Source organism: Hyperolius riggenbachi, chromosome 2 (assembly GCF_040937935.1).
Source record: "Hyperolius riggenbachi isolate aHypRig1 chromosome 2, aHypRig1.pri, whole genome shotgun sequence".
Classification (NCBI taxonomy): Eukaryota; Metazoa; Chordata; class Amphibia; order Anura; family Hyperoliidae; genus Hyperolius; species Hyperolius riggenbachi.
The window spans coordinates 260,013,222-260,040,927 of record NC_090647.1 but is presented as its reverse complement, the minus strand read 5'-3'; the positions used below and the strand labels follow the sequence as shown (position 1 = coordinate 260,040,927).

Here is a 27,706-nt window from a genome sequence, read left to right as displayed (position 1 = left end):
CTGCTGCTCCGGGCTTCTGCTGTGAACTGACTCGGCGTCTCTTAGACGCCTGAAGTCAGTTCACGCAAGGGGGTGCTTTGGGGGTGCTTGAGCACCCCCCTGGCGCCGCCACTGGTTACTACAGTACACATACAATTGGTTACCTCATCAGTTTATTTTCAGTTTAGGTATGCTTTAACCACTTCTGTACCACGCTATTTTGTGCTGATCTGTGCTGCGTGGGCTCTCCAGCCCACAGCACAGATCAGGTTGCAGCCAGGCCGATCAGACTTCCCCCCTTTTTTGCCCACTAGGGGGATGTCCTGCTGGGGGGGGGTCTGATCGCCGCCGGCTGCTTGCGCTTGCGGGGGGGCTCTTCAAAGCCCCCCTCCGCAGCGCTTCCTGGCCTCCTTCCCCTTCCCTCCCTCTCCCTTACCCTGTGAGCGGCGCAGGACGGATTTCCGTCCTGCGCCTGATGGGATAGGCTTTAGCCTATCAGATGCCGGCGATCCCCGGCCAATCAGAGGCCGGGGATCGCCGATCTCCTCTACGGCGCTGCTGCGCGGCAGCGCCGTATACATGTAAACACCGGGGAAGATCTTCCCTGTGTGTTTACATTTACCCTGCGAGCCGCCGATCGGCTCGCAGGGTGTTCACGGAGACACCCTCCGTGAGCTGACATGGAACGGTTTCCATGGAATCCACTTCAGGATTCAGGGGCGTATATATGCGTACGCAGAATCCTGAAGTGGTTAAGGCATATGGAGAAGTACTTTTGAAACTGGCGGTCTGCATACTTTATTCTGGGTAAAAGATTGAAAAGTTATTAGTCACAAAGGATCAACACAAGCAGGCAATTCGCTTATTAATCGCCCGGTTTAAAGCTGGCTCTTAATGAACAAACACTAATCTCTTAAGTGATCCAGCTGTCAAGTTGAAGGCAGGAACATGAAGAGCAAAACTAGAAGCCAATTAAGTGGCTTCTAGTCACCTGATTACTTAGAGATCCAATCACAGTGGTCAGTGTGATGTTAAAGTGGACCTGAACTCTTGCACTGGACAGAAGGAAAACATAGAGAAATGCACCCTGTATGTATTTAACGAGTTTAGCCTGTTTAATTCCCCCTCATCTGATCCCCCCCCCCCTGGACGTTGGCCCCATCTGGAGAAGGGGGGGTGTACCAGCCATGTTCTCTCACTCCCCCCTCCCTGAGGGGCAGTTATGGCGCTCCTGGGCAGTGGATGCTTTGTGGGGGTATCTGCACTGCCCTTCATTTCTTAGGGGTACAAGGAGGCCTACACGCGGCACCCCTGTTGAGATTCAATGTATATTGCGTGGGCCAACTCCTGCAGGAATAGCAGGGAGATAGTTTTAGATCCTGCATATTCTGGTAGGCGAATGCAGCAAGCAAACGCTTTGCTATTTTAATTAGTCAATTGACTTGAGGCATCCAGCATATAAATCAGGTGTTGCCTGGTTAGAGCACACCTTCCTTTTTTGTGTAGCATGCTGTTAACAATATGTCTGCTTCCATGCATCAGGAAGTAGAAACATTGCAGAATTATTTTAGGATTTGTATCGGTTGTAACAAAGAAATGTTTTTTTGTTTAAAGGTTATTATGCTGTTGCATATCTTTTAGAGCAGAGGGGACATTCTGAGTTCAAGTCCACTTTAAACACTGGAACTGCAGTTGTGTACATTAATGTCTCCATTGACCAGGGGTTTTATAAGAGGAAAGCTCATAGCAGACATTACATTTAGACAAACTGAAATTTTAGAAAAATAAAAACAATTTGGATCTTTTTTTAAATATTCTTTCATAGTAAAAATAAATACAATTTATTATTATTGAATAATAGCAAAATTGAATAGAAATGCATCAATGGAAAACCATAATTTAAAAGTGATATACAGGAGAATTTCATAAAAGTAAACTGATATTGTAAACTCTGCTTATATTAAACTTAGTCCTCCAGTCCCAGCAAATGCGGCTGTATAAATATACAATGTATAACCAATTCTGATATAGTAAACTTCTGATATAGTAAACTACTGTTCCTGGTCCCTTGAAGTTTACTATAAAGGGATTCTACGGTATAGATTGGCTAGTTTGACTGTAAAAGCAAGGTACATTTATCCATTGATAAAGAATAACTACAGTATATAAGCCAGAAAATGGTCTAGGTGTGCATCATGATGACTTTCTGCCAAGGTCATGTCAGTGTTTCCCGCCAGCATGTGAGAATTGAGATCACATGCAGGCTGGGACATGGGAGCAGTGACACAGCTGTGACAAGCCATTGATATTGCATGCTCTGACAAGAGAGGAAGAATGTGCCCACAGAGTGGTTTGTTTTCAACAGCACACTACACCTGCAGCTCTGCATTCGTACCTGAAGTGACTGCCTCAGTTGCCTTGGTGATCTGCAAGTCTGTTATCCGCATTTCCATGAATGAATCTTGTGTTTATTTGGTGACAAATAAGTGTTCTCTGTGTTTAGGAACTCATTGGAGAACCAGCAGGAAAACTCCATACAGGACGCAGTAGAAATGATCAGGTATTTGCCATACTTCGGTACTGTAGTGAAGAGGAAAATGTATACTGTGCATTTAGAGAGTACATGGAAACTTTAATGCCATCCCTTTTTCTGTAGTGTACATTTAAATAAAATAGGTACTCTAAACTATTCAACACAACCATTAACTCTACTAATATAGTTGGGAGCAGGGTACTTCCCAGCTACGATAAATACGTATAAATTATCCACCTATGTACACACAGATGCTTGACAGCTGACAACTACTCTATTTTTTGGACTATAAGTCTCACTTTTTCTCCCCCAAAAGTGGAGGGAAAAAGTCACTGCGTCTTATAGTCCAAATGGAGGGAGTTCCTGACTTGTGAACGCCTGCCAATACGAACCTCCAACCCGCCGCAATGTTGGGGACTCCCTGTACTGTGCCCATGCAGAGGAGGACACGGGGACAAACAGAGAACGAGGGGGCACAAAGGGACTTAGAGGAGGACACAAGGGAGACACACAGGGCATAGAGGAGGACACAAGGAGGACACAGGAAGGCACTAGAGGTACAAGGGGGCATGAGGTACAAAGGGGGACATAATGCACAAGATGCCCCTTCACCATGGATACACCAGGTTTAGTATATATATTTTCCCCCTGATTTTTGTCCTATAAACCTAGGTGTGTCTTACGGTCAGGGGCGTCTTATAGTCTGAAAAATACAGTACATATTGCCAGTGTATATATTAGGATGTACCTAAAATAATAGGTGCTAGGGCATAGGCAGATCATAACAAGCTCATCACCTTTGATGAGTTTGTGCGCCAGTTAATTAAGAGAGTAGCTCTTTCAGACCCTTACACACTCCTATGAGTTCTGATTCACCATGAGCTTGCTGGGCAATCTGTAACTCATAAACAAACTATAGTTTAGAAAAAAGAAAATAGTAAGAAAGTAAAAAGGTGCTTATGTGCAGTATGTATCAAGAAGCCTGGCTACTGGCACCCCTATGTTTGATGCGTGTCACAGGTGCAACTCCCACTCCCAGTACTAGCAGTAGGGGATTTCCTTTTGGGGTGAAGTACCACTACAGCAGCTATGAAGGCGTGACAGGAACCTTGAACATAATGGTTACAGTGAAGTGAAGACTGTGTGGAGTTGCTGGCCTCCCATTAGAAGCCTCTTTGGGGTTGCAGATCAAAGAATGCTGGCTAGAAATAGCAAGTACTGGTGTAATTCAGAGCTGACCAAAAACAAGCACCGCTGTCCTACGAAGAAAGTGGAATTCCAAACACTAAGAGAAGAAACCCCAGAAGAAATTGAGTGTGTCTGGAAGCTTTAGGTGGCACCCCCAACACCAATATTGAGTGCTGAAGGCTAATAACCTACACGCCTTAAATCAAATTATTACAGAAACTGACTAGCAGCCTGCCTTCAAATTCACACAATGGACAGAGAGAAAATGTGGATGATTGCTCTTTACAAGAAAATTACATGTCCTGGAAGTTATTGATAAGCGAGTTATAGAATGCCATAATTTTACTTCTTTTTTTTTCTCGTAAATTTGATCATGAGTCATTTGGGATCAGCGAGGCTGGAAGGGCTGAAAAAAATGAGATGGAAAGGACCTTTAAGTGGGTTTCATGGTACCTTGACTGGGCAATTGTGTAATAAAATTACTTAAACACCACTGTAGAAGAGGGGAAATGTGTCATAAGCTCTTCTACAGACTACATTATATGTTATTTAAATTTTTTTCACCACTCAGGTTGTTACAGATATGAGACTGTGGTTGCGTGATTCATGTTCTGATCTGTACTTGCACTTGACTCGACTTATCCGGACCATGGTGGACAGGGCAGCAATGTAAGTGATAGTACCATCAGCACAACGCAAATCATCAGCCTATTTATAATAGGCCAATGTCTATTTTGCAGTGTTTAGCACTACTGCAATGAGGTGTAATATTATTTTTCCTGCTTCAAGCTTACCATTGGTTTTAGGCCTCTTGCACACTACATGTGATTCCGATTTTTTTTTGTTTTTTTTTATACAATACGATTTTTGATTCCGATTAAAAAACGTAGCAGCATGCAGTACTTTTTTTAAAAAAATAAGAATCAAAAATCGGATCGTATCAAAAAATCAGAATCGCATGTAGTGTGCAAGAAGCCTAAAATGGATTGCATGACTGTTTCAACGTATTGTGACTTGACTGACCAATAAAAGATTGAGAGAAAATCCCTCTCTTCACACTGCAGACACATGCTTTTTATATTATTATATGAATGGTAATATATTGCCAGTATGCTTCCTAATGACAGAAATTATATGATATGCTATGGTTGATTTTTAAATCCTGGCAGCATTTGTCAGCATTGTGATTGTGAAATGCAGAATCACTGCCTGCAAACAAAAGGCTAATGACCTGAGATTACAACATTGCACACAGAATAGTTCACTGTGATATTGTAAGAAATTAGTCCATGAACTCCGAACCTATTGTCCTCACATTTCCTTCTTTATAACCAGACTGCATGAATTGCCTGACTTTTATTTAATTTATATAGCAGCAACATATTCTTTGATATTGTACAAATAAATATTTTACGAAGAAGTCACATGGACAAATAACAGCAATATGGCCCGCAACACAGTTCCAAAGCATATCTTCTGCTAACTACAGTATATAGCCATAGTCCCTTAAAAAGCATGCAGCAGACCAGGTGTTTCTGTCTGACATTGTCAGATCTGACTAGTTTACCTGCATGCTTGTTTCAGGTGTTATTCAAACACTACTAAAAACAAATAGACCAGGAGGACTACCAGGCAACTGGTATTGTTTAAGAGGAAATAAATATGGCAGCTTCCATATTCTTCTCACTTCAGTTGTCCTTTGAAGTGAATTGTCTGGTTAATTGACATCTAGTGAAGAGCTTGACATAAAAGCTCAGTACACATTTGGAGAGGTGCCTGTCTGTTAGTAGGTAGTCTACCGAGTTGTATATTATAATAGTCCAGATGAGAAAATATAAGCGCATGCTCTAATCTTTATATATTGTTTGCAGAGAGGTTGATATACTGTTTCCTGGTTATACCCATATGCAGAGAGCACAGCCTATCCGTTGGAGTCATTGGATTTTGAGGTAATCTAACCTTATTTTATTATTATTATTATTGTTGATTTATATAGCGCCAGCATCTTCTGTGGCGCTGTAAAATAGCATACAGGGTATAACAATACAGAGTATACAATACAACACTTGATACAAGACAAGAGGGTATAACAGTTAATTCAGTGAACAAATAAACTACATGATTTTACAAAAGGTGGGGGGGTATGTACATCCATTATACAGCATTGTGAAACAAAAGGGGAGGAGAGCCCCGGCCAAAAGGCCTTAGGTCCCTTTTCCACTAGCAATCGCAATCACAAATCACAAATGCCAGCAATTGCGATTTTTCATTAATTCTGTTATGCGATTGCGATTTTACATTTGCATTGCATTATCACTCTAAGAATCGTTCTAGAAAGCGATTGTGATTTCCAAATCAAATCACTATAGTGGAAAATACTTCTCATGATTTCTATGATAAAGTAACAACCCTAGCGATTTAAAAATCACTAGCTACAGTCTTACAGTCTTGCCTTAAGCCCCATTTACACGATACGATTCTTTGTATAATTCGATTACGATTCTATTTACGATCCGATTAAATCCGACATGTCCAATCGGGATTGGATTCAATTCGATTTGCCATTGTTTTGCAATGGTACATCGAATTGAATTGAATCGAATCCCGATCTGACATGTCGGATTTAATCGAATCGTAATCGAATCGTACAAAGAATCGTATCGTTTAGATGGGGCTTTACAGTCTAAACATTTATGGTATAGGACAGTAGTAGGTAAAGGAAAGCCTTGTGTGGAGTGGTAGTAATGGTGGTCAGTGGGCAGGGTAGGAGAGTATGCTTGCCTGAAGAGGTGAGTTTTCAGATTGCGCCTAAAAATAGTAAGTGTGGGAAAGTGGCGGATGTGTTGAGGGAGAGTGTTCCAGAGGAGTGGAGAGGATCGAGGAAAGTCTTGCAAGAGGCAGTGGGAAGAGGTGATCAGGGAAGAAGACAGAAGGATATCATTAGCTGAGCGGAGATTTTGTGTAGGATGGTATCTGGAAATAAGTTGATTAAGATAGGAAGGAGCTATGTAATACCATTTATACGCAGATGACACTTGGATTTACCTGTCTACTCCTAACTTGTCTCTCTACACTGGAACATACTTCATAATACTGTATGCCACTACCTAAATTCCTGACATCTACCTAAATTTTAGCCTAGATGATAATGAACTAATCTTCCTTCCTATCTCACCTTTAAATCCACTCATGACATCTGTATAAAAGTAAATGGCCTACCCATCTTCCTCTCTTTCCGAATCCTTCATTTATAATGAACTGCAGTCCCATTCTTCCTAACTATTGTATATTAGTTTCCCCATAGCACATTTGGACAGGATCCTTATCTACTTTTTGTTATAGTTTGTACTTGTTATGCATTTAAGCTAGTCATTTTCACCCCTTTCTATTGTACAGTCCTGTCGTGGTTATAATTAGAAATGGCCTGAACGGTCCGCCCGCGAACTTATTCGCGCAAACTTTGGTGGTTCGCGTTCACGGTGAACCGCGGACTATATGTGAGTTCGACCCGCCCCCTATACTACATCATTGGGGTCAACTTTGACCCTCTACATCACAGTCAGCAGACACAGGGTATGCAATATGAGTATGCATTTAAAATTGCTAGCATTATTCTAAATTGCCCACTAGAGGTCAGTAACACACTATACATCCGTGGTACTTCATAAGTAATCATAGACACCCTTAGGGCCCATTCACACTATTCATAGACACCCTTAGGGCCCATTCACACTAGGGCGATTAGTGGGTGATTCCTGCTAATCGCCAAAGCGCTAGCGTTTTTTAAACCGTTAGCGCAATTGTAACTATATGGCAGTGAACTCACTGCCGCGATTCCCGACGATCGTAGGCATTTTGCAATTGGCGGCAATCGCAAAACGATTTGCCTGCAGCATTTTCCCGTGATTCTGGAGCGATCGCGATACAGTGCTTAAAAAACGCTGATCGCGATTTCCGGAAATCACAAGAGTGTACAGTGATTTTACCGTGCTAATCGCTGTAAAATCACCTGCGCAAAACCACTTTCAAGTGTGAATGGGCCCTTATAACTGGAGTAATTATCTATAATATACAATACAACTGAAATAAATATAGTGTAATGGGTGCTGACATCTTCTCTTTACGCTTGTGTGTCACAGCCATGCAGTTGCATTGTGCAGAGATGCTGAGAGACTGGGAGAAATCAGAAAGAGGATAAATGTCTTGCCGTTGGGAAGGTAAGGTTTCTGTATTACAAAATGTCATTTTAAGAGATTGACCATTTAGTAGAGACAGGGACTGTGAGTTAAAGAGGAACTGTAACCAAGGATTGAATTTCATCCCAATCAGTAGCTGATAACCCCTTTCCCATGAGAAATCTATTCCTTTTCTCAAACGGATCATCAGGGGGACTGTATGGCTGATATTCTGGTAAAACCCCTCGGTGGGCTGGAGAAAGCCCCAGGTAAGTTCAGATTTTGTTTTTATTCACTGCTCAGAGTCCCTTTAACCACTCTTCGACCGCCTAATGCCGATTTGCGGCCGCAGTGTGGCTCTCTTGTTCCTCGGTCACTCCATATGGCGTCATCTCGTGAGGAGTGAGATTAGATGGGAGCTACCGTCAGTAAACAAAGCTTGCCGCAACGATCAGCATGCCAGCTCGCGATTGGATTTATATAGTGCTGCGATCTCCAGCAGCGCTGTACAGAGGATATCATTGTCACTGAACTGTCCCTCATAGGGGCTCACAATTTAATTCTTGCCATAGACATAGATCTATGTATGTATTCTGTAGTTTATGTAAGGTAGTGTAGTTTGGGGCGGGGGGGGGGGAGGGGGGGAAATTATTTTTTTTAAGTGTTTTTTGATTAATTAAAAAAATTAAATAAAAATGCAGCAGCAATCAAATACCACCAAAAGAAAGCTGTATTTGTGAGAAGAAAAGGAGGTAAAATTCAGTTGGGTGCTAAGTTGTATGTCCAAGCAATAAACCGTTGTGAATTGTAAAAAATCGCCTGGTCATTAGGTGGGTATAAACCTCCGGTCTTCAAGTGGTTAAGATAGATCATTCTTTTCCCCAGTCAGCTTTGTTTGAGTTGAAGTTACATGTAAACCTCTACATCTCTGGATGCTTCTGTATCTTCAGGAAAAAACACCTGGGTCACCAGAGGTTCAGGGTGTCACACTCAAAAGACTGCTGTGTCTACAAGTACTTTCCTGGTGAGCTGGATTTGGAGTGCTGACTTTCTATGTTAATGTCTGATAAGGCTTGGCTGGACTGAACACCAAGGTGTCCATACTCCTTTCCCATTGCCCATAGGAGGTAGTGGGGGTGGAGCCAGTAAGTCTCTCCCTGAGTGCACAGAGCTGATCCTGTCCACGTGCTTCACAGAAGGGAGCCGAGGGAGGTGATGGGTGTGAACAAGTGATAGAAACAAGTGGGTAGTGAGGCACACCTACACTTAGGGGGAGGGGTGTGTGCGCATGCTGAAATCTATAGGAAATGGCTGTGCAGCGTGTGGGCAGGCTAGAGATCCCTCTCTGGTTAGATTTGAACAGAGAGGGATCTGTCTAAAGCCCCATCTACACCATACAATTTTTATTCGATTCATTGATTTGATTCAATCCGACATGTCCGATCGGGATTTGATTCGATTCAGTTTGCTATTGCAAAACAATGGCAAATTGAATTGAATCGAATCCCGATTGGACATGTCTGGGTGAATCGAATCGGACAAAAAATTGTATGGTGTCGATGGGGCTTAATGGTCAATCTGGCCATTAGATAGTGATGTATTTCAACCTTGATTTTTTTTTTCTCAAAGGGAATTTTATCTTGAACAGCTGCATCAAATATGAATTTTTTGTCAACAATGGCATAGTTCCCTTTTTCATCTTCACTAACAATGACAAATCCAGGAGGGTGCAATAGGGTTTTAAGAACAATTTGTATTAAGCATAATGTTTTTACTGTATCAGCTATAATTACTGACTTATAGCAGAGGTACCTAGAACAGGCCGGTATTACACTTTTTGCATTGCAGTAGAGATGTGATGTTCCTAACGCATCCCACCTCAACACAAAAAATGGCAAACATGACCCTCTGGCAGGATGCACCAACAGGGCCATATGCACAGCACTGTCCCCTTGTAATGGACTAGCACTTATTAATATGATTGTCAGCTAATAGTTGACCGAAGATCATCCATCTCAGCAGGAGGGGCTTAGTAATGGCAGTGCAGCATCCTGTGTAGCCCTTTATGATTTAATTAGGCACTGCTACCTTAAAGAGGAACTCCTGTAAAAATAATGTAGTAAAAAATGTGCTTCATTTTTTACCATAATTATGTATAAATGATTTAGTCAGTGTTTGCTCATTGTAAAATCTTTCCTCTCCCCGATTTACATTCTGACATTTATTACATGGTGACATTTTTACTGTGGGCAGGTTATGTAGCTGCTCCTAGCTGTTTTGGCTGTTAGAGACAGCTGTAAACAGCTAATTCCTGTCTGTGAACCTTGTTACATTGTGGCAGTTTGCCCAGAGTACCGCGGTCCCAGAGCTTCTTGTGGGAGGGGTTTCAGCACAAAATCAGTTATACAGCGCCCCCTGATGGTCTGTTTGTGAAAAGCATTATATTTCTCATGTAAAAGGGGGTATCAGCTACTGATTGGTATAAAGTTCAATTCTTGGTTGGAGTTTCTCTTTAAAGATGGTGCTACTAGTCAGTACAAAAGGTGCAGACCTTATTTGCAAATGCCAAGTCCAGGTGCACTTGTCCATGGCTGGGAGCGTGGCCATAGGAGGGAGAGGGGCCCTGTGGTAGAATGGTGGGCTTCATGAGGATTTAGGAAGGCTCTGGACCATCCTGAAGTTTCCAACTACTTGTGTAAGTACATTACACTAACTTGCATACTTTTCTTATTTTCTTTAGCACTTGGTAAAAAATAATTACATTTCATTTACATTTACTATAACTGGATATATTAACATTTTTATTTACTTTATTCTAATGCTAATATGTTTTCTTTAAGTGGTGCAATAGCTGGAAATCCTTTAGGAGTAGACCGGGAACTCCTCCGTAAAGGTATGGTTAAAAAAAATATAAAAAAGCCATTGTAAAAGTTCCATGACTTGGATACTCTTGCTGACATATAAACAAAGCATGCACAAGTGCCGATGTTTGCACACCTTTTGCATAAACAAATTTTGAAAGGAAATGTGGCAGTATTGTGCAAATAACTGTATTTGTGTTTATGTACTGGTGAATGATCTGCTTGTATCGCTGTAAACGTAAAAGGTGGTAAATATGGTGTAGGTAGATGGAGATTGGAGGTTCCAGATTTAGATTCTGAACAGCATTTACTTTGTATGCACGATACTAACCCTTCCATGTCAGCAGATTGCACTATGTGGCTCAGCTCCAGGTACATTTTGGCATATGTTTTGGACTTGTCCAGGCCTTGCCACTTTCTGGCGGAAAGTAGGTTAAGGAATACAGCTGGTTTCTGAGTTTCCGGCCCTATAGGTGGCCACTAACGATACCATCTGCTGAACGATCATTTATGAACGATTCTTCATATGAATGATCGGAAATGATGGTTTGGGACCACTAATGGACAAAAACTCCCTTAACCAATCCGATCATATTAATGAAATCGATCCAATTTTCGGATCTATTTCATTAATCTGATTGGGTTGATTAGATTTTTTTTTTTTCCATTAGTAGTCCCAAACCATCAATACCAATTGTTCATACGTAGAATCATTTGTAAACAATAGTTTGTTCTTTAAGGTGGCCACTAATGGTAAAAATTTGCCAGACGAGATGAGCAGGGACATGTATCTTTACTGACCGCTTCTTCCAGCCCCTATGAGTCTGACATAGGATTGGAAATTGTTAAAAATACTATTTCTTTCAATGCCCAATCCAATGATTATTTATGTAGTTGTATGTGCAGGACATAATTCTGTTTCCATAGGCCAAATGTGCTTGAAACTGCTGGGTGGGTCAGTAAGGAGTGACCATGTGATAAATAGGAAGGGCAATAGCTGCTAGATACTTGTGGAAGGGACAACTTAATAATTTACTATTCCGTGCAACAGAAGTCAGAGTTGTAACTTGTATACTTGTTTATTGGCCTTCCTACCTGAATAAGGAAATCAATATTTTCTGATAAAAACAGTATATATTTTCATTGCAGCTTCATCTAAATTATCACTTAAAAATTTGTATATTTGTGATATTTCAGCAGTGCCTGAAATACAATAAAATATAAATATTTGGCCTTAACATGCTGGTTTGGCTTTTAAACAACATTCTCTCCCCACCTACAGAACTGGAATTCGCTTCTGTCAGCCTAAATAGCATGGATGCTACTAGTGAGCGAGACTTTATAGGTAAGCTGTATAAATTAGTGTGCATTCACTTGCTTTGCAAAACTGTTATTTGAATAAAGCTTTCTGATGTTGGTTTCAGCTGAGTTTTTGTTCTGGGCCTCTCTTTGTATGACTCACCTTTCTAAGATGTCTGAAGATTTAATCATCTACAGCACCAAGGAATTTAGCTTTGTTGCTTTGTCGGACTCCTACAGGTGAATATTTCCACATACCTTTCTACACAAGAATTACACATGAAGGCATTCTTCCTCCAAGAATGTATCAGAGGGGTAGTAATACATATACTGTGTTTAATGTTTATAAATATGTAGTGCTTTTTGCTACAATGCAGAATGATTGCCCTATGGCAGCACTGCCTTTCTTGGACCACTAACAACCAACTATTTGGCCATGTGAAAAAACTGCAGTGCAGCTCCATCCATCACCTTTGTAAGACAGTCATCTAATCATTAGGCATGATCACAGTCATGTGGGAGAACAGGGGCATACTAATTATATAGAAACTTTCATGTTCAAAATTGAATATGACACATCAGGCCCATGGTAGCAGCAGATGACACAGATTTATGCAAATTAGAGTGGCATCCATTGGCCACTTTATTTCTTCCTCTCTAACTTTAGGCTAACTTTAAAGGGTACCTGAACTGCCTTGTGACTTGGTGAGATAAGCATGTATATGTACAGTCCCAAGCCTATTTAGAAGTAGACTGTGTTCCTTTTTTTCTCACTGTAAGGGTGTCCAATTCAGCTCTGCCCCTTGGCAAATAGAATAGTGAATTCCCAGCACGGTGACATGTAGATGGGATAGCTGGTTACATGTCGATCGGTTTATCTTTTTTTCTTTCCCACCTTTCTCATTTTTCTTCTCTTCTCCTCTATGCTATTACCTTCTTATTGTGTCTCTTTCCATTTTTCCACGCTGCTATTGAACTACTATTATTATTATTGATTTATAAAGCGCCAACAAACAGAGTAGCTTTTGTATCAATAACAAATTTATGGAGTTAACATATGCTACTCTGAGAGAATCAGTTAAATATGTTTTGGAATTCCTCATTGTAGATTGCTTTTCTGTGAAGGGCTATTTGCAAATATGCACGTCTTACACTTCTGTTCAATGTAATTTTCTGTTATGCTGGAAAATTTTAACTACACCAGAGATGGTAATATAGAAAGATTTGATACTTACCTGTGGTTCAGTCCCATCAGTCATGGTCTTCTGAGCATGCGTGGGAAGTCTGCGCATGCGCAGAAGACCCCGAATGACGCAACTAAACCAGTTACCAGGGCGGATTGTGGCTGAACAGAAGACCACGGGAGCAGAGCCGGGACAAGGTCCTCCAGCACCCAAGGCTGAGACAGCAAAGTGCGCACCTCCATCCCTCCCACCCCAGCCGTCACACACTGATTGCTATTAGACTATGAGGCACCACAGGGCCCACAACCTCCCCAACACCTTAATATCTAGTTATCTGGCTTGCAATCACTGCCATGTATCCCCTTTTCTTATTTCTTTCTGCTTCAAACACAATTAGGAATGACAGCTGATGGTCAGGGACTCAGACATGCTTATGGGGCTGGAGGAAGCCCTGGGTAAGTATAAAATCTTTCTATATTACGGTCTATGGTACACTTTAAAGGATGTAAAAAAAAAAAATCAAATATGCACATGACACTTCAGTTGGACTTGAGCTGAACTGCAACATAACTCTCAATAACTAATTACAAGCCATGTTATGTTTTAGGTTTCAGTTAGTCAGAAATATCTATTAATGTTGTTGCTGCAGACAAGATTACTAAAGCAGGTATGGCATGTAATAGATTTTATTTTATTTACCATTAAGGAATTTTTTTTTTTTTCTCAGTACTGGGAGCAGCCTGATGCCTCAGAAAAAGAACCCTGACAGTCTGGAACTCATTCGCAGCAAAGCTGGACGTGTCTTTGGTAGAGTACGTTAACTATGGAAGCTGTGTTATTAGTCCTACCTGTAGAAATATTTTTAGTGATTAAGTGTCCACTTGAGGAACCCTCCAATAATTGTGAAATTAAGGACCTAGATAGCATGGTATCCTTAAGTTGAAATACCAGTGCCATATTCAACTTGGCATCACTTGTTAACCTGGCATTTCTATTAGTATCATAATATAACTCTGCATAACGGGCACCTCTTTTTACCATATTCCATTTGAAATTCACCTAGGATTGTGTAGCACGCACATTACATAAAATAGAACTGGTATGTGGAGTCATGTGACACTTCCTGTGGAAGAGAAATCAATCTACATGGAGCTGCTCAGGAAGACAATACTTCCTGTACAGGATGTCTGGACAGTGTATGTGGAATATGCCAGTTGTTATGGGAGGGATGTGCCCTCTATGCTATGTCTACTGACTGACTTTGGTCAAGGGTGGACATTATTGATTTTCTTTCTTTGACTGAGTTAAGAGGTTAGTATTAGGCAAAGGATAGGTGAGGAGGTTATGGTCATGCACTGTAGGACTGCACGGGAGAAGCCAGCAAAACCCCCCTCAGAGATGGTCACTGCAGACTGACACAAAAGAGAAATATACTTTTGTAAGTGTATGCAATACAACAAACAAATGTGTACTAAAATCATATATGAACCTGTTGGGATCTGCCCAAGTCCTGAGCATGCATTTCATTTACTTGGCAATCTTGGCATCCTCAACACTGTTTTGTCAGAAATTATTTATAGAGATCCCTCGTGAGAAAAAAGGGAATTGTGCAACTACTGGTACTCCGCCCTCTCTGTAATCTAAGATTTTGTATTGTTTAAGATTATATACTTGCTATGCACCATCAAGGGGCTCAAGGAGAAAAGCAGTGCTCATTTATTTTGGATGACATGTAAGGGAAGCCAGGTATCTTTACACTAGTATGATTTCCCTCTGCCTGCTATCACATGATGGAGGGTACAAATTACACGGGATTACTGGAATGTTTAATTATTTTAACTATGCATGTTGACCTTAAAGCTGCAGTAGTTTTTACACAGACAGGGCTATATTTTCTCAAGCATTTCTGAAATTCCTCATATAATAAATGTACTGTTTTGTGTTCTGATTTTTTTGCCACCTCATTCGTTTAAGTTTCTGGTAGAAGATCTTATTTTTTTTCATTGTATTTCAGGTTAGCCTTCATCTTCCCAAGCACTGCACAGATTTATTCTTCTCTAATCTTTTTTGTTAAGAGATAGTTAAAACCTGCACAGTCGGGCCCAATGTATCAACATGAAACCAAGCACTGTTTATGTATGTTTAACTAGTGGGGGAGCTTCATTAGGGACCGTGTATTCCCAGTGATGGGTAGTGGGAGCAGAGAATGAGTTCACATGTTAGGACTTCTGTAGGTCAGTAAGGGTATGCCCATTGCACTAGCCATTTAGTTGTATGGGTTAATTGATTCCCCTTGTGAATAATTCCATGTGTGAATTGTGCTATGTCAACATTTTAGATGAGCAACTATATTTGAATTTAGGATCAAATAGGGAAGTTATTATCCAGTGTTGGGTTTCTTGCTGAGAGATAAGCAGCAGTAATTCATTAAAGTGTTCACATACAGTAACTGTTTTGTCTTTTCTTAGTGTTCTGGCTTCCTTATGACACTGAAAGGTCTTCCTAGCACCTACAACAAAGATCTTCAGGTGAGAGCTCCATGCTAAGCCTATTGGATCACTAGTGACTCTTTTTTGCCAGTGTTACTCTCCCAGCATGCCAGAAAGCCAATAGGGCATGTCAGAAATTGTATGTTTGCTATACACTACTTAGAGATATGGTGTATGTAGTACACGATTCCCTGGTTATAGCAGAGTAATTGCATTGTTGTCATTCCCTGGTCAATAAGGCCATTCTCAAGCTAGTATTTATGCATATATATACTTGGCTAAGACCACCCTGATTTAACAGATCTCAGAATCAAGAACATCTGGGATATATTATCACTGAAAAAATAAGGTTATTCAAGAAACACAAACACTTAGAACCTTTGGGTAATTTAAGTTTTTTAGCTGCAGCGCCTTTTATGATCATGTCTCTTGTCAAAAGAGCCTAAGAAAGTTACATGCAAATCTGTTATTTGTCACCCAATGAGAGCGGGGTCCTCACAAAGAAGGCTGAACATGCTCTTGCCTATTGATAATGTAAAGTGGGCTAAAATATATACAGACCTGTACAGGACAGTAGTGTAGGGCAAAGTCAAACTAATACTGAATCAGACCACTGATATAAAAACACTTTTTTTCACATTATTCAAGTAAAGCATACACAATTACATTGTGATTGGACACTTGAAGTGTGTACCTAAAGACAGAGAAATCTAATAACCCTTCCAGCCAAAAGCAAGAAAGAAGCAACTCCCAGGCTGATCACTTGAGATGAATTGATGTGTAAATAAACGTATGCAGCTTTGCAGTCGTTAGGCTGCAAATCTGGTGGAGCAGGCCAGGGCTCTTCTTGGACCATATTGCCATGCTGAAGAATTTAACCCTGATCTATACAGGCTCCAGTTTTTGTGGGTGTTTACACATCTTAACACTCAATCTGTCTGAAACAAAACCTCCCATAATTCGCTTTTACCCAAATTAGTATGGAGTATGATCTGGATGGTTCTGTTATACATTTTATTTGCAGTGTATAAAGACAGTTGTTAAAATAACTAAAACATATTCTTAAAAATCTAAATCCTAATTGGTTGCTCTAGCTATCTGCTTTCTTTTGTACCTGTATTTATAAACCTGTGTGGCAGAATACCTGCTTTGGATTATGTATACTGGAATGAAATCCTATCTGTTGTAATTATCTCAAGGTCTGTTTTCCCCAGTATATACAATGCATCCATTTTCATTTCTGTTTGGCCCTCAACAGGAAGATAAGGAAGCCATGTTTGACGTGTTTGACACAGTGTGTGCTGTACTTCAGGTGGCCTCTGGTGTGATTTCCACACTGCAGGTAAACTCTTCATATAACTGTGCAGTTTATTGACATCGCATGGGATATATTTGGAAAAAGGCATCATTAGAGGCAATCTATGAAAATCCACAATGAACAAGACTGGCTTCAATAAACTGATCTTTCATTGGTTGCTATGTATTACTTACCTTTACACTTTCACTTTTTATTGAATAAGTACATCATCTAAAAAGACTTTTCATACTCTTGCAAATTCAAACTTTTGTATATCTTTAGTATATATCAATTGTTTTCCTGATGTTTCCTGATTTAAAACCCATCTAATAAAGTATGGTGGACATTAGTAGTTACTGTTAAAGAGAATCTGTACTCTAATATTCTTACGATAAAAAGCATACCATTCTATTCATTATTTTCTCCTGTGCCCCTCTGTGCTGTTTCTGCCACTCTCTGCTGCAATCCTGGCTTGTAATTAACAGTTTTAGGCAGTGTTTACAAACAAACTAACCAGCTTCTAATAGGCTCAGCTAAGCATAGTGTGTGAGTCATTCAGAGTGTGCAGGGGGCCTGCAGAGGGTGTGTATCTCTTCTACCAATCACAAGCAGCCCTGCACATTCCACACAATCAAGCCTTAGCCCGACAAACAGGACAGAGGAAAGATACATTGATTTATTACAGAGACAGTGCAGTTAGGAAAGACTGCAGTAAGCCAGAGCAGATTAGAACAGGCATAGGAACTTATAGGATAGAAGAACTAAGGCTGAAAAATTTGTTACAGAGTCTCTAGCTAAGGAACTGCATCTAATGTTAACCAATGCAGTTATCAATGACCAGGACTCACACGAGCAGCAGGAACTAGCTACTGTAGTGTGCCATAGTTGACTTCAGTTGCAGTCGCTAACTTTAAAAGACAACTGAGGTGGGGAAAAAGTTGACTTTTACTTACCTGGGGCTTCTTCCAGCACCCTGTAGTATTGGAGGTCCCCCGGAGTCCTCAAGGGCCCCTCTGTCATGCCACTGTCACCCCCAACTAAAGTCTGAAACTGGTTAAAGCAGCCTTCCAGCCTAAATAAGCATTCTGTTATCCATTTACATTTGTAATGTAAGGTTATTTGGATTATGAATGTAGTCTCTTACTCACCACCCGTGCCCACTCATGCGTACAAGCCACCGACCCAGCCAAGTCACCAATCATTACAGTGCTGACAACAGGACCCTGGAGGAAGACAGAACTGCGGCGAGGGACCAGAGAGACTTCTAGGGGCTGGATGAAGCCCCAGATAAGTAAAGCTTTATATGTTTGTTTCACCTCATAAATCCTTTAAAAAGCAAAATAACATTTTCTAAGGCATTCTCATTAAACTCTAGTGACGCTTGCATGATGAGGCTTTATAAATGTTTTGACTATTGTGATTTATTTTCTTGCGCATCCATTATTGTACTTACTCGACTATTTTGTCTTTTAATAAATATGTAGTGTATGTATGACTTTATTTTATGTTCCAGATAAACAAGGAAGCTATGGAGAAAGCTCTGAGCCCAGATATGCTGGCCACAGACATTGCTTATTATCTGGTCAGGAAAGGGGTAAGAGGTGCCCTGTTCTGTGTTAATTATGGTGCAGAAATATTTAACTGTAGCTAGAACAGGACTAGCCTGTTTCCTTCCATATAAAATGATGTGATTATGGTATCAGTGCTGTTCCTGACATTTTATTGTACCTGTGTTGGGAGAGCCCTCTAAACTCATCATGACATAGAAAGTGTCCAGGCTCATGGAAAATATATTTCTACAAATTGTTGTGGGCACACATGAGACTGAAGTGTAAAAAGTGTATCATCTCATATAGTGTCTTATCACCAAGCTTGCTTTGTATTCCTATTGAAAACTAAAACTTGACCAATGTTCTAGCTGCGTGCTGTAAACATAAAAGATCCTGCTGGAATGCTGGCCTAGATTTATCTTTGTACAATCTTACCATTCAAAATCAGAAGTGTGTATAAGTTTCCACCTCTCTCATCACCCCCCCCCCCCCCCCTCAATGTTGCTGGATTTTCTTCTGCAACCCAGTTAGACATATCACTGTCCCCCAACAGCTATTGTGCTACAGGAGTTTCAATTAAATATTCTGCTGCAGGGTGCTGCTCCACTGTCCGCCACCCACCCTTCTTCATAGAACAGAAGATGCTTTTCAGATGGAAGCTGAGCAGGAATTCTGTACAGCACTTCTAAACTGCCATTTAGAACAATCATTTCGGGTGACAAAAATAGAACATGTGTATGTAGCACATGCTATGTATCTGACACCATGAGGAGGACATTGTGTTGCCCCCAAACAATTGTCAGATTTACAGCAAATATTGGACTTAAATGCTGGGGACATCAGGCATATTTACTAAATGGCAGTAAAATTACAGTGCCCCCACACCATTGCACACACCAGTGCACACCATTTTACCAGTATTTAAGCAACTGACATAGTGCACACACAGAGCAACTGACATAGCATAATCTGCGCACGTAGCACAAGATGCGTTACTTAAGTAAAGAGCGCATTGCTAACATAACATGCGCAACACCTAGTAACCCGCATGTGACTTAGGCAATGCAAGTTGTGCTATGTGTGCAGCACACACTATGTCAGTTGCTCTGTGTGTGCACGGTCATTTTACCAATGGTTAGTGAATATGCCCCATGGAGTGGTGTGCTCATTAAGCACCTGCAGTCACCTCAAGGTTAACTTTACTCAAAGGATAGCTAGTGTGCCACTCTTCCTCTATTAACTGATGCCTTCAAAACAGTGCCTACCTGACTTGCTGAGATATTTTTATTAGCAGAAGCTGTAGCTCTGCAGTGGAAGAGCTTGTCTCTTTAATCACAACATTTTTTTTTTTTTTGAGCAACCTGAACATTTAACATTTGTCATCTTCAATGCAGGTCTAAATTTAACAGATGAATACTAATAAAGTCTACACATACTAATAAAGTCTAGGCAGGAAACATAATATATATTCTGAAATATATTTGTCAATGAAAGATTGGTATTTGGGGTCCTTTGAACAGGACTGTTGCAGTGCAGTGCAATGGACAATATAATCTCATAGTAACACAATGCCATTGTAATAATGGTAAGGTTCACATCTGGGTGTCAGCAGTGCGGTGCACAAGATGCTGTCAAAACGATGACGTGTTACCTGTGAATAGTACAAAACTACCTTTAGACAAAAGAACATATTGCTCCTTTAAAAAAAATGGCACACCATCTTCAGTTTTCTCCACTTTAGTAGCTCAATTTTTTAAGTTCCATGTGATGAAGGGTAGAAAATAGTTACCTTTGCAGTAAAGCATATTGACAACCAGATATAACCCGCCCGTTAAAAAACAGTCACTAGGGCTTGGCCGCTACTCTCGTCACCCACCCTTCCCCGCTGTCGCAACGCATGCACGGTCAGCACGCACACGCCCCCCTGCACCCTGTCGCCTGTGATGTCCCAAGTCCGCCCGTGTGCTGTGCATGCGTGCTGGCCAAAACACAAGGACACGGATACAGGAGGATGCAGGGACACAGGGAGATTATTATATAGGATTAGGTGTCTCCCAACATTATTTTTGTCTTTACTGAAAGAGTATAAGATTTATAGTACAGGTGTGTGTTTACAAAAAAGGAATACAGATTTTAAGTGCAGAACACATACGCGCTTAAAGTAAACCTGAACTGGCCGGGGGAACAAAAAGTAAGATAGTGACCTTTGGCAGAGAGAAGCCTCTTGATAGAGTACAGGCTTCCCATGTCCTCCTTGACCCCGCCATTGCTGCGCTTGGGCGAGGAGGACATAAAAGTGAACATATCTGACAAGAGCGGATATGTTCTTGTGGCCAAGCTCCCCGCCATGTACGAGAGCGGCGGTACCGCACCTGCTCAATAAGCCAAAGCCGATCGTCCGCAAGCAGTTCCATGCTATGGCGCAGGCAGAGTCACAAAGTTCAACTTGTTTATAAAGGGGAGTGCGGCTGCGAACTGTATGGGACATGAAGAGGACTTTCCAGAGGCTTCCCTCTCCCTGGGTCAGTCAGTGTTCCCCGTCCTGTACAGGTTTGCTTTAAGGAACTGCATGTTGATTGTTTTCTTTATTGTGTTTAGCATAAATTACTTTAGCCATTTTAAACCATGTGATACATGTATGACAAAGTATGTACATAAACAAAGCATACTTATTACTAAACTTATTCTTGTTCTATGATAATAGATGCCCTTCAGACAAGCACATGGAGTATCTGGTAAAACTGTACAATTAGCAGAAACCAAAGGCATTCCTCTAAATAAACTCTCCCTGGAGGACTTGAAGAGCATCAGGTGTGTTATAAAATATATGATGGTTCATTCCTGTCTTATCAATAATAATGAATGACAGCACTTCAATTCTGGCACAAGTAAAAGGCATAGCATGACCTGTCTTTTGCTGGTTAATGGTGTTCATTCTTTGGATGCTGTAGTATCTTGCATATGTGGTGCATGGATTGGGCATTTCGGGATGTGTAACAGCTTTTATGTACCCTGGGTCTGTTATGGTATTGGTGCCATTAGAAGTTTATGCAAGGCAGCAGAGCATTAAGTTTCATGTGCTACCATATCAGGTCCTGTGCTAGCTGCGTCAGGTGGCCATCATTTCCAATTTTGATGCTCAGTAGTTCAGCGAGCGTGGGAAAGAACTAAAAGATTGATCTCTGTTCCCAAAGTGGCAATGAATATGAAATAACAAATGCACAATCTACAATAATTCCCTGCAGATACTGCCATCTAGGTGATATCTGGAGGAATCCCACATGTTGGGAAATTAATCAAATGATATTTCTGAACAGGAGTCACTAGTTCTCTAGAATTGGCTCTTCTTGGTAGAACATTAAGTTTACTTTTTGTCTAATGCCTACACAGCCTACAGTACTCCAGGTAAAGCACTATAGGGTTCAAAGTCAGCTCTAGGCATATGCCTCCTAGATTTGTGCCTTGAGCACTACCTAATGATTAGGACACACATTGCATCCTTTCATTGTTCACTGAGTGCTGCCTGGTCAAGAACAAGGCAGGATGAAAGCTGCATTCTCTAAGAAAGCTGGAGCTAATGGCAATGCAATAGCATGATGGAGAAGAGAGATATACAGTATGTTCCCAGTGTTAATATCCATATTTCTTAACAGTTTTTGTACATGTTTTATACTAGAAGCACACCAGAGTTGTTGTTCATGTACTCTCTTATTGTATAACTGAGGAACCTGTTTTTGTTCTCCTTAAGGCAGTTACTAATCTGACAATATAGTCCAGTAGCTTGTAATGCCAAACCATGTTGTTCCTGAGCTCATGTGAATGCAAACATTACCACTATGCAAACAATGTGTGTAATTAATTCATCAGTCAGGTTTCAATAAACTATTAAAACAGAAATCTTGAGTAAAAATTCACAATAGCTGTATCCTGCCCCTCTCTTCCATCTCTCATTAGTACCATGGGAACTTTTAAAACCTTAGTCCTCTACTATGAAATATAAACACTGTGCTCAGTTCCACCCCTGCCCACCTTTTATGCCTTACTTATAAAGGTGCCCATCCAATTTTCCACATGATGAAAAAGTGTGCCAAAATGCACTCAAGCAACCTTGTGTTGCCATAGACTTGCATGATGTGTGTTGTGTGTAAGATGCTTGTAAAACTGCACACTGCTGTGTGCTAACACATCTCGCTGCATGTGCGATGTACATCATTTGTAAGTCTCTGAGCTTTCATACGCCCATGCACAAAGCAGACCATATGTGGTGCATTAAAACTGAACCACACGGTCTGAACAAGCCTTAGAGCTATGAACACACACTGGACTGAATTCTGCCATGGCGGCTGATAATCTTGAATCTAGAGTCTCAAGTGAATCCAGCGCGTGTACAGCGGCAGCCCAATGTCTGCTGAAGACCCGGCATGCCCGATGTTTACTGATCCCCAACGAGCGCATTGTTTTCTCTACTCCCTGCCCACTGGAAGTTGCTCCATGGTGCGCTGCTTGTTGTCCCTCTGCACTCACTCCATAGTAACAGACACATTGCTAGCCTGAAATTTAGTGAGGCATCTATACAGTGTTGGCTCGACTCTGTCGTCCGAAGGATTGAGTCGTGGTCCCTGCCGGGAAGTAGAAGTATCTCGGTGTGTAAGTGGCTTTGGGGTTAGGTGCCCTCTAATGATACTATCTTTACAAATCTACAGTATATAGCAAAAGGGTAAGCAGAGTGTAGATACATTTAATGGATGCTTTAGGTACTGCCCCTTATTAAACAAAAGTGGTTAAGATTGTACAATCAAGGCTGTATCAATGAGCACCAGTAATTTGGTCAAAGAGATGCTAATAATTGTAACGTGCATGAAAATTTTATGCAAACTGTATACAGCTTGGAACTGTGCCAATCAAATGCATTTCTTGATGATTTTAACCGGCCTAATGCCAGGTCTGCCACTTTGCATTATTACTTTGTTGGAAGGCATGTTATCTTTTCACTACTGCTACTGATCTTGTTATCTTAATACTCTTTTACTCTCCCAGCCCCCTCTTTAGCAGTGATGTGTCCAAAGTGTGGAACTACACCAACAGTGTGGAGCAGTACACGGCCGCTGGGGGGACAGCCAAGGGATGTGTGACAGCACAGGTTGAGCAGCTCAGAACATGGCTGAAAAATCACAAGGACTAATGATATTATGTGGCGACAGGGCCAAAGAAAGCAGAAGCCATGTAACTGTTCTTTAGTTACATTTATAAAAGATGTATTATTACCTGTGTGGTTTACAATGATTAGATACATTGACGCTAGTAATTGCAAGGGACAAAGCCTATACTGTTTATAAGTGATGCCAACTGTTATCCATGTTATAATTTTACCTAAGCATATAATATTTTTACAAAGTTGACTTGTTAAATCTCTGTAATAAATGTGATATTTCCGGTGGTGGTTTTGCTGTGTATTACTAAGATTATGTTAACTAATTAAGTTATACTGAGAGTCAGTTATGAAAGTGAGAAAATAAATATTTCACACAGTCTGCACAGTCTGACAATCACAGACAGGAATCATTCTGTACTACGAAGACAAAATGTGACTAAATACCTGGAAGCAGGGGCATCATTACAAATTAAAGGCACAAATGTGTTGCAAGGGTTATAACACAGGTGTGGCCACACACCCATAACAACTGCAGCCAAAATACTCCTGATCTGAAGGATGAAGCTCTGTATCAAAGGGAAGGTTCATAGCAGGATTTTCCCTACAGTTTTGGTCCCCATCAAGAGCCATCGGAAGCACATGCGCCCCCAAGCCCTCCCTTAGCAAAGCAGGGCTTTTTGGCGCCACGCTGTGTAGCACAGAAGCTTGGATATAGCAGTAATGCAATAGTTTGCGCCTAGCGCATGGGTAATTTGGGGATCTTGCAATCCCCTCCAAGCTGTGACGATTCAGAGGGCGAATAGTAAACAACCCCCCCCCCCCTTTCCTAAATGTGTGCGGAAGCAGGGTAAGCTGTCATTTGGCTCACCCTGTGCCAAAAAGCCCTCTCCGCCAAAGCGCCATGTACGCTCCCGATGGGCACTTGCACATGTGTAGTATGGAGCAGGATCTCCTCCGAGGGCTCACGGAGGCAGTGTAAGCTTCATTGAGGGAAAAGACTGGAATGAGGGGACAGAGAAGGCTCAATAGGAATATTCTAGGATTAGGAGAGAGTCTTTTAAGCTCCATAGCCATTCTATCAGAGCACTATGTTCTTACATATATTATATATATATATATATATATATATATATATATATATATATATATATATATATATATATATATATATATATATACATATACATACACACACATATACAGGGTGGGCCATTTATATGGACACACCTTAATAAAATGGGAATGGTTGGTGATATTAACTTACTGTTTGTGGCACATTATATATGTGAGAGGGGAAACTTTTTAAGATGGGCGGTGACCATGGCAGCCATTTTGAAGTCGGCCATTTTGAATCCAACTTTTGTTTTTTCAATAGGAAGAGGGTCTTGTGACACATCACACTTATTGGAAATTTCACAAGAAAAACAATGGTGCGCTTGGTTTTAACATAACTTTATTCTTTCATGAGTTATTTACAAGTTTCTGACCACTTATAAAATGTGTTCAATGTGCTGCCCATTGTGTTGTATTGTCAATGCAACCCTCTTCTCCCACTCTTCACACACTGATAGCAACACCGCAGGAGAAATGCCAGCACAGGCTTCCAGTATCCGTAGTTTCAGGTACTGCACATCTCGTATCTTCACAGCATAGACAATTGCCTTCAGATGACCCCAAAGATAAAAGTCTAAGGGGGTCAGATCGGGAGACCTTGGGGGCCATTCAACTGGCCCACGACGACCAATCCACTTTCCAGGAACCTGTTCACCTAGGAATGCTTGGACCTGACACCCATAATGTGGTGGTGCACCATCTTGCTGGAAAAACTCAGAACGTGCCAGCTTCAGTGCATATAGAGGGAAACACATCGTCATGTAACAATTTCGCATATCAAGTGGCCTTGAGGTTTCCATTGATGAAGAATGGCCCCACTATCTTTGTACCCCATATACCACACCATTGTTTTTTTAATAGGAAGAGGGTACCAGATGTGCAGCACCTGAAACTACGGATACTGGAAACCTGTGCTAGCATTTCTCCTGTGGTGTTGCTATCAGTGTGTGAAGAGTGGTAGAAGAGGGTTGCATTGAAAACCAACACAATGGGCAGCACATTGAACACATTTTATAAGTGGTCAGAAACTTGTAAATAACTCATGAAAAAATAAAGTGATGTTAAAACCAAGTGCACCATTATTTTTCTTGTTAAATTCTCAATAAGTTTGATGTGTCACATGACCCTCTTCCTATTGAAAAAACAAAAGTTGGATTCAAAATGGCCGACTTCAAAATGGCTGCCATGGTCACCACCCATCTTGAAAAGGTTCCCCCCTCACATACACTAATGTAACACAAACAGGAAGGTGATATAACCAACCATTCCCATTTTATTAAGGTGCATCCTTATAAATGGCCCACCCTATACACACACACTGTGATCGCGGCCCGCAGACTAAATGTAAACGCAGGAGACGTTTGTCTCCTTTGTTTACATTGAACGGCGCTGCTGCTACAGCAGCGCCGTAAGGCAGATCGGCGATCCCCGGCCAATCAGCGGCCGGGGATCGCCGCCATGTGACAGAGGACAGCCTGTCACAGGCTGCACAGGACGGATAGCGTCCTGTGCAGCCCCAATCACCAGGGGCGAGAGGGAGGGGGGGAATTTCGCCGCGGAGGGGGGCTTTGAGGTGCCCCCCCCCCCCCGCAACACCCAGGCAACTGCCTGCAACCTGATCTGTACTGGGGGCTGCAGAGCCCACCAAGCACAGATCATAAAAAAACCACGCTGGTCCAAGTGGTTAACAACTTATTTAATGTCCTAACTAGAGGCAATGTGCCTGGATATATGTGTTTTTTTTTCCTTGTTACTGACCCCTGTGGCCAGGGTTTTAATTCAGTGCACTCCCTCCTTCCCCTGTATGTTTTTTTTGTTGTCAGCATGCACACAGCTTATGCTGGTGTATGTGCATGGTGCACATGGATACATTACGTTAGCTCCCTGGTGCGATTGGTAAGATGCGCTATCTGTCCCAGGAGAGGACGTCAGGATGTGTTTTCCTAATCCCTAGATAGGTGTGATGCAATGAATGTTTGCATGTCTGCACTATGCATGTTACAGGGCCAGAGTTAGGACACCTATCTTTACCTGGGTACTTCTGCGCAGTGTAGGTGACTAAGCATAAGAATGCATTCTTCTGTGAAGAATGCTTCCCCCCCCCCCCCCCCGACGTATTTGCGATAATGGTTTCCCACAACGCATCATTATTGAATATGCAAATCCCTTCTTTATCCCTAAACCAATCTGTTGTAAGGCAGGGCCTGGAGAGCATTGGATGTCTGTCAGGAGCCAGGAGTTGCAGCAGAGATGGACACTTGGTAAAGTTGGGGTCTGCGCCCATTCACCTGCATCTTGAGAATACCCTTATCTCCTGTAGTATTATATATCTTTATGTAATGATTTAAAACATTCGATTCAAGGTTTGTGGATCGAAAAACATCAGTGTATCAACACAGTAAGAAAATGCAGCAAATACTAAGGCTAGGTTCATAGTGGAACATTGCGTTGCAATGCGATGTTAAAGTCGCAATGCAAAATTGCTTTGCAACAAAGTCACAATGCAGCTTAACCCTGCATTACCATCACATAGAGTAAATAGAGTGCAGCATACAGGCAATGAAAAGTATGCTTCCCCGTATCTGTTAATGCCTGCGTTTAGACGTTACGCACTGCGTAATTCACATTGCACTGTGAATGCCGATTTGGCTTAACATTGCAGTGTGGTAACCTGCATTATAACACTTTATTAAAGCAGGACAATATCGTCCCACTGTGAACGTAGCCTTATTTGTATTTAGTCTCAATGCATCTTGCGTAAATGGAAAATGTGTTACCCTACTCAGCACATGAAACTGAATAAAAGTTTGAGCAAACAGTAAAACATTAGTCAAAAAGTTTTTGTTTTTGTTTTGGATACAGACGAAAGAACAGTCTCTTTTTCTA

General features: G+C 41.3%; 1 protein-coding gene across 2 annotated transcripts in view; it reads left to right on the top strand.

Annotated features, from left to right (window-relative positions):
- The window catches only part of ASL (argininosuccinate lyase), a 50,279-nt gene extending 26,287 nt beyond the window's left edge, over positions 1 to 23,992 (top strand). For both annotated transcript variants that reach the window (XM_068268587.1, XM_068268588.1), the window contains exons 5-17: positions 2,483 to 2,539; positions 4,272 to 4,369; positions 5,572 to 5,649; positions 7,840 to 7,917; positions 10,716 to 10,768; positions 12,019 to 12,081; positions 12,161 to 12,275; positions 13,947 to 14,031; positions 15,688 to 15,747; positions 16,967 to 17,050; positions 18,519 to 18,599; positions 21,260 to 21,366; positions 23,593 to 23,992. In XM_068268587.1, the coding sequence (XP_068124688.1) occupies positions 2,483 to 2,539; positions 4,272 to 4,369; positions 5,572 to 5,649; positions 7,840 to 7,917; positions 10,716 to 10,768; positions 12,019 to 12,081; positions 12,161 to 12,275; positions 13,947 to 14,031; positions 15,688 to 15,747; positions 16,967 to 17,050; positions 18,519 to 18,599; positions 21,260 to 21,366; positions 23,593 to 23,737 (1,104 nt within the window). In that variant the 3' untranslated portion in view covers positions 23,738 to 23,992. The remainder of the gene's footprint in view (positions 1 to 2,482; positions 2,540 to 4,271; positions 4,370 to 5,571; positions 5,650 to 7,839; positions 7,918 to 10,715; positions 10,769 to 12,018; positions 12,082 to 12,160; positions 12,276 to 13,946; positions 14,032 to 15,687; positions 15,748 to 16,966; positions 17,051 to 18,518; positions 18,600 to 21,259; positions 21,367 to 23,592) is intronic.
- Positions 23,993 to 27,706: the final 3,714 nt, after the last annotated feature.